At 43.2% G+C, this 8,156-nt stretch overlaps 1 protein-coding gene across 1 annotated transcript; it reads right to left on the bottom strand.

Moving 5' to 3' along the window:
• Positions 1-1,216: 1,216 nt before the first annotated feature.
• LOC111221815 (ataxin-1-like) lies at positions 1,217-7,902 on the bottom strand. The gene is made up of 3 exons (XM_022745387.1): positions 7,609-7,902; positions 3,143-4,315; positions 1,217-1,942 (listed from the first exon to the last, which is right to left on the bottom strand). Exons 2-3 carry the CDS (start codon positions 4,175-4,177, stop codon positions 1,538-1,540), a joined length of 1,440 nt encoding a protein of 479 aa, XP_022601108.1. The 5' UTR covers positions 4,178-4,315; positions 7,609-7,902; the 3' UTR covers positions 1,217-1,537.
• Positions 7,903-8,156: the final 254 nt, after the last annotated feature.

Genomic DNA, 8,156 nt, shown 5'->3' with positions numbered 1-8,156 from the left:
TGGTGCAGACATATATCACTAGGCCTGTGAAAGGCATACAGTCTGCAAGATGTCAGTGATTCATCTTTATGACGTGGCCATCAGGGTGTGCACCATCACCCCCGACCGCAGCTGCCTTCTTGGAGTCGGAGCAGAGCTGCAGGTGATCAAACAGAGGCTGTAATTTTATTTTGTCAGATATAAGTAGTTGAATAAATGGAAAATGATCAAACAAGAATCAGTGTTTTTACCTGATTTGGCCTCAGTGATATTCTTTACAGTGGCATTCAAAGCACCCTCAGCAAAATTGAGCTAATGTTGAGACTTTGGCAACAGTAGTTGTCAAAACAATCTCTCCACAAGGTTCATTTAGTGGTTGTTCTGACGCTTTTGATCATATTACACTATCTTCCTCAGCAGATTTGAAAATCTATAAGTCCTTGGTCACATTTCCATTTTCCTCCATGTGCTGAAGAAGACTGTGTGATGTGATTCAAAGCGGCTAAATGGACCTCCTGGGGTTTTTTTACACCTTTTTCACTTTTTTGTAAAAAAAATATGCACAGAATTTTACACAACAGATTTATTTAACAGTGAGAGAACCGTTTCACAAGTTAAAGACCTTATCTGTTGTCAGGTTTACAGCAGCCTGTGACGAAAAGTGTGTGTAACATCACAGTGCTGACACATGATGCTGCACACTGACTCCTGATTGTGCCTTTAAAGTACCTAGAATAGCACAAGCGTCTCCACTCCCCACTAAAATACACATTAGTACAAAAAGCAAAGCACGTACTTTACATAATGTGGCAAATAAAGGCATTCATAGTGACATTCACTGAGTAGCTGAAAGCTTCCATCAAAGCGTTTTACATCACAGCCCACACTGTTAAAAACACAATTATCTGTCACCGTAAATAGAAAATAGAGGTAGAAGCGTAAAACTAAATCCTACTGATACAATCAAATATGGTGTTGATTGTCAATGTGAAATTTCCTCTCAAACTGTATAATTGGTTAGCATGAAGAACCCTTACATATTATTAGGCAGAAGACAAACTTTAAGACGATATCATCAGTGAATCACCTGAGGGACTATTTTTATGTGCTTTTCAAGGAACATGAGCTGATTCTGAAAGAATACGAGCCCTCAGATTCAAATCTAAAACAATATTATTTGAGCCTACAAGATCTTTCACAAATTCCCTGTCACTGAAGCAGCTCCCTGCGGTGAGACGTTTTTACACTTTACCTCTCCACTTTCTCTCAAACTTTCTCTCTCGCATGAACAAGGTTTAACTCTGTGTTATGAGAGACTTGGCAGAGATCAGGCGCACAGAAGATGTGAAGTTTAACTCTGATTCAGCTCACATAATCAGCATGTGATCCCTGACTTACCTTGACAAATTTGTATGTGCTAACATAACCTCTAGGGGATCCTGAGACTCAACCTTATTGTTCTTCCTCAGCTTTTACTCCTTAGGTACAAGTAGAAAAAGACAGTCAAGCGCAGGAAGGAGGTAGAAAGACAGCAAATATAGGCTAAATGTAGCAGAGCTTAAAAGAGACTGACTTGCTCCCTGCCCATAAACCACTGACCCTCCTCACTGCAATTAGTCCCTGAACCTCTCAGCTCAGGGGCTGAATAGTGTCTCCTCCGCACTGCCTCTGCTTCCTTCTTCTGCCCTGCTGCTGGCCACTGTGGCCCTGGGGGAACCTGCGGGTGTGATGCCTTTACGGGCTCACACCCTCTCTCTGACTTCCTGGGTGAGGTTTTCGGCTCCGGGGCGGCTGTCGGTGGAGGCTGTGGAGCAGGGACGGGTGTGAGGGCCAGGCAGACGTCCCCCACGCAGAGCTGGCGGCACTGCAGGCCACAAAGACGGGCAGTCCTCTGAGGGCTGCAGGAGGACCAGCCCCGCCCACGCACAAAGAATGGGTACTCCACATAGACATCCACCAACTCCTGGTGGAGGGACACACACGTGTACAGTAGGATGAAACAGAGATGCAGTGTATACACTTGTTCACTAGGGGGTGGTGTTGTTTCGATTTGGAGAACCTGTTTGTGCTGAATTCATGTCAGATAGCAATTACAGTGAGAAAAATATGGAAGTGTAATGATTGGCAGATTGGCAAATTGTACAGACATTATACCTTAAAGGCCAATTCATGGTTTCAGTGTCGGCACGAAAAGCAAGGATCCTGGTTATTTCTGTGACAGTCTGTGGACTGTCTGCATTGTGACTCTCATACTGTTTATTTCCCATCCATGGTCCTACTCTTGTTAAACTGTTGCACACTGTTTTCTTTTTTTTTTTTTGACTTTTTCATGTTGCTCAGGCAAATACAGCAGGTGAAGGAAACGCTGCTTCTTTCTGTCAGGAGGTCGCCATCATGTTGTCTTGTGCGCATTCGTGAAATAGGTCTGCGTTCGCATACACCCCCAAATTCCGCAGTCTGCGCCTGTCTGAAAACCATGAACAGGCCTTGAGGCTGGAATTCCTCAATATATTTTTTTGTTGTGGACAAATCCCATAGAAATTCAATCTTTCTGACTAGCACCCTCTGTGGAAGTCAGCCACAAGTCCATTGATTCTCACTGAAGACATTTTAAAAAAAAAGACTCAATAATTTCCTGGCCAGTAGTTTTTAGCAAATGTTACTCTAACAGAAGTAGATGTTGCATTTGTTGGGGACTATTTTCAGCTGTGGATTAATACATGTTTTTTGTGTTAGTACTTAATGGCGCCAGGAAGGTGTACGTGAGAATGCTTGTATAAAGGAACAAGTCAGTCAAGTGTGGCTAATTAATGTATGATTATGTAAGAAGTACTTGTTGGTCGGATCAATTCATGGTTGGTTTTTGGTATTTTCAGTGGATGTATTCACAGTACAAAATAGAAACATCTTATTCTTTAACATGTCACGGTAAAAGCCTGACCAAAGGCATTGAAAACATTTAAGAATTTGTGCACTGTGTCCTAATCCAGTCCAACCAGTTATATTTATAACTGATGGATCTTCAAGATTGTGTTTATAGTCATTCCCATATGACCTGAACACAACATCTGGTAGATATGCTGCTTAAGGAGAAAAATGACTCACAGCTACTTGTGAACGGTCTGCTGTGAATGATGTATATTATAGAGTAATTTTCCTTTACCTGTGACTGTTGGTCGTGAAGGAGGATCAGGAGGCGTGAGATGGAGGAGGAGGAGGCTGAAGGGGAGATGCTCTGCACCGTGCAGCAGCTCAGACGCAGGTCTGGACAGGCCTGTGATCCCAGCTGGAAGTCTTCTGTCTGCAGGTGCTCCACTCGTCTCAGCCGCCCGTCTCTGAGCTCGATCAGAGAGCCGGCCACGAAGTGAGGGAGCAGCCAGGGGAAACGGTTGGGAGAGGAAGAGGAGGAGGAGGAAGAAGCATGTTCAGTAGAGGCCAGAACAGAAGATCTGACTGTGTCCTCCTTCATGGAGGTGTATGTGCTGTTTGAGTTATCACCAGGGAAGGAACGTCCAGAAACAGGGTGGCTGACAACATTTGTTGATTCGTGCAACAAATCATGTTGGTCCTCATGTGGAGAGTGAGGTAGGCATGTGCTCAACGATGGAGGACTTGGTTTTGCAACCCTGTGAAAATACTCAGCTTTCCTGTCTCTTCTCCTCACATATGGTCCTTTATTCGTGCCACTGCTCTGCCTGTTTGTGTCCCTTAATGTCTTGAGCTGCTCCCAGCCGTAGCCTCCACCCAGTCTGTGGAAACCCTCAAAGACCAAGGAGGTAGGGCTGAATCTGGAGGGGTGGTGTGGGTGCCCTGGGTGAACTGTGGGTGTGCCAGATAAGTGGCTGTGGTGCTGATAGTGGTGGGAAAAGTCCCATCCAGGGTGCAGGGGGTTAAACTCTCTCCACTCTGCCCAGCCATGGTGCTCCCTGAATGCAGACAGCACATGAGGCTTGGATCTGGTGGATGTGTGAGTCTGAATCCAGGGCTGGTAGAGTGCAGGAACCCGTCTTGGCACTGGCTGAAATGGGCCTGTGTGTTTTGTCTTAAACTCGCTGTGGCTCTTGTAAGGGTAAGGCGCCTTGAATGTTGCAGCATCACACTGCTGCTGCCGTGATGGTGAGCTCGGTCTTTGGTCCCTCTTTTTCAGTGGAAGGCTGTCCCTGTCTGGGACTAGAATCGGGTTTGGTGTGAAGCTCATTGGCTCACACTGCCTGTCGCTCACACTGGCACTGCGTGCCCTCCTGCAGAAGCTGAGGAGGTGTTGTGATCATGTGATACAGACTCCATTAGTCTTTTGGCAAGTGTTGCAAATAGTAAGGTCCAAGGTTGTCACGATCTGAAAAGAAGAAGAAACAATTTTACAAACAACTTTACATCTTCACAAACAACACGTCAGGCTGACTCACCCTCTCTCTCTTTCTCCGTCTGTCTCTCTCTCTCTCTTTAAAATATGGTGATAAATGACAGACACCCCCCTCCCCCTTCTGAATGTGCCACCTGCTGAGATCACTGCCTGTAAGTATCCCCCAGACATCTCAACAATAACTGCACCATCAGCTTCAAATGAGGGCTTTCCAACCACCAATCTATATATATGTATATTGGCGACAAACAGAAGGTGACACAGAAGACATTGTGACCATGAATCATAATAGACAAGTGACAAAGTGTATTATGAAATGATATATTGTCTGTTTGTGTGTATGTGTATATGTGTGATGTTCTAATGAAAGTTGATTGTACACAATAATAATAATAATAATAATGCTAATGCTAATGCTAATGCAAACAATGATATATAACAATAATAGTAATGAAGTGGTAATGGTGGCAATGTATGTGTGCACGTATATATACAGACAACATAATAGTAATAATATAGTACAATAATAATGTGATACGATATAATAATGACAATCAGGGTGGATGTAGTGAGGCTGGGGGAGAGGCACCAGAACGCCAGAGAGGCGGGTGAGGGGACCCCAGTCCAGCTACCCAGTGCCACAGTCGGGGGCCCACACAGCAGACAGCCAGGGCGGCCTGGCACAGGCCCATACCCCCCTTTTCCTCTCCTCCTTCCTCCAATTGAGGGTTTTCAAACTCAATTTCAAAACCATCATTCAAGACCCAGACACATACCGCTCATCATCGCCATCCACCAACACACCAAGCCGCTCCTCATCCCCACTAACAGTACATGACAGATTATGGGCCGATGGATATCTGAAGAATGATTAATCCCAGTAACAAGGAATACTAATTTTACATGTCATATTACATACATCTATCTATCAATTCTTTTTGGCTAACAACTATATCACTCACAAAGTAACTTATCCAGTCATCCATATCATCCTTATCTCTGACCATGCTCCCATAAGCATTACCCTCTTAGCAGAACACCAACCTCAGCCTCCCCCTAGATGGCGCTTCAACAACTCATTGCTCAAAGACAGAGAATTCCTCAATTACTTTAAACAACAATGGGCATCTTTCATTGAAATCAAACACACCCCTGCAATATCAGCATGCACATTATGGGAAACAGCAAAAGCAGTCATGAGAGTAATTGTAATATCATACAATTCACGCAAAAACAAAGAAGAAAATGAAAAAGAACGCAATCTACAAAAAGAGGTGAAGAGATTGGACCTTCTAGCCTCACATTCCCCCACCGATTCAGTAATAATAGAACTCCGAAAAAACAAACATGAATTAAACAATATAATGAGTAAGAAAACTGAAGATACAGACATTCCTCAAACTCCAACAACTTCACTTTGAATTTGGGAATAAAACAGGTGAGTTTTTAGCAAATCAACTGAAGCAACAAACAGAAAAATTCATCATTACCTCAATTAGAGACACATCTGGTACTATAACACAAAACCCCTCCATGATTAACGACTCTTTTAGATCTTACTACACAAATCTCTAAAGTTCAGACCAGAATAAATCACCCACAGATGCTGACAGCTTTCTGAGGGGTGTCTCCCTACCCAAACTAACTCAAACCCAATCCAAAACCCTAGAACTTCCACTCTCCCTACATGAACTCACCAAAGATCTCCATTTTATGCCTAACAATAAATCACCCAGATTACCCAGCAGAATCTTATAAACAATTTTGGCCTCTTCTCTCACCACTGTTCTCAAAGTAATGTCTGAAATCTACCAAAATAAAGTCATCCCCAACCACATGAACATGGCCTACATTACACTTACCCCAAAACCAAACAAGGATCCCACCGACTGCTCCAGTTATTGGTCCATATCATTAATTAATACAGACACAGAAATTATGAGTAAAACTTTATCAGTCAGGCTAGAAATTTTGTCACCAATACCAACAATATATATTGATGTGGTTTAGTTTGATGGACATCTACCAACTCCTTTGTAAAGAAAAAAAAAAAAAGTTACTATGGTAACAAAGTACTGCACAGAGTGTGGTTAATGAAGGAATGAGTGTAGTGTGGACAAGGCAAAGTAAAAGGTTGGGGGGTGGGTGTAAAGTTAGTGGTTAGATAGTATCAGTCCATTCACTTCCTTTGAGGTTAATGATCTCTTTAAAACTCATGTGTCATTTTCCACTAGAAAACAAAGGAAAGCGTGTGTGCTCAGTGTCCGAGTCCAGGATGTTAAACACACAGCTGCAGCGTTTCTCTCTCTTTCTTGTAGGACTAAAGTGATGTCCAACACCTCAAGCTACTGAAACCCCTTCATCCTCCTTACATGCATGCACAATGAGTCAGTTCACTCAGAGGGGCTAAATATAAGTACCTTGTGGCCACACGCATACACAACAGTTACCTTCAGTGGCTCTGCAGACATATTATTTACACAAAGTGATGCAGAGAGGTGAAGAGCAGAGCAGGACTTTTACAGCCTGTCAATGCAAAGCCCATCTTAATGCCCTGTATTATGTCATCATCATAGCCGAGCGCTGCCGCTGAATGGACCTCTTTGACTCTCTCTGACAGGCATGTTTCTGATAATACGAGCTGTTTCTCTATTACGTGTGCGTGTGAGATCAGACAACACCCCACACTTACATTCCTGTGTGAGCACTCTCCATTATACCATGAGACATAAATAGATCTGTCAGCTAAATGCCCACAGTGTAAATTTAAATTCATTCAAATGGCATTGAGGTTTGGATACTTACTCACAATGAGCGACACACAGGTATGATGAGATCATGACCTAAACAGGCCTAGACTGTGATGTTAGCCAGGCTTAATAACCTTATGAGGTGAACAGTTCACTACAGCATGTTAATCTATGGAAATGAAATGTATACACAGTGGTTCTGAGTGTGTTTGAAGCCATCATGATAATAATCTGCACTGAGGATTTTTTGCATATCAGCAGTGGTAACGCTAAGCACTCAGTCAGCTTGATGTTTCTATCTATGTAGTGCAACACAACTAAATTTAACCCCTGGTGCTGAATCCCACAGACAGAAGAGTTCCTCAAACATGCATTCAGAGTTTGACTAATGCACATATATATCATAACTGGCTCTTTCAGTGGAGTAAAACACAGCAACACATTCAGAATTTCTCTTTACCCTGAATCGAGAGAAGCTGGATATCAGAGAAGCTTCATGTAGGAGACTACACTCACATGTTCCTCCGTCCATCCATCCGTCCTTTTTTCTGTGCATCCATGTTCACGAGATGAACACGGACGGTCCTCACACACCTGTCTGCCTTGTGTCGTCCTCCAAGGCTGCAGGAGAAAAGAGCAGAACGAGCAGAAACATCCAGACGAGCTCAACAGACTGTCTATCAGACACTCTCCTCCTTTTCTCTTCTTGTCTCTTCTCCTCCTCTCTCTCTTCCCTCCTACTCGCTTTTACATTTTACACTCCCACTCTACTCAGTCAGTCCTGTTAACCTTTCTGAGACAGATTTGACGTCTCCCTATTTTTTTCTTTTTTTCTTTCTTTCTTTCTTTCTTTCTTTCTTTCTTTCTTTCTTTCTTTCTTTCTTTCTTTCTTTCTTCCTTTCTTTATTTTTTCTTTCTTTCTTTCTTTCTTTCTTTCTTTCACGTCTGAACTTGTTCACCCTGTGTTTGCTGCTGAGTGGCACTCTCAGCCTCTCTTCCATTTGTAATCACCCTCCTCTTCCTCTCTCCATATTCCACACACTCTCTCCCTTTCTCCATGTAGC

Source organism: Seriola dumerili, unplaced genomic scaffold (assembly GCF_002260705.1).
Source record: "Seriola dumerili isolate Sdu_G_001 unplaced genomic scaffold, Sdu_1.0 BDQW01000088.1, whole genome shotgun sequence".
NCBI lineage: Eukaryota > Metazoa > Chordata > Actinopteri > Carangiformes > Carangidae > Seriola > Seriola dumerili.
Note: the sequence above shows the minus strand (reverse complement) of the source record. Positions and strands in the feature narration are given on the sequence as shown.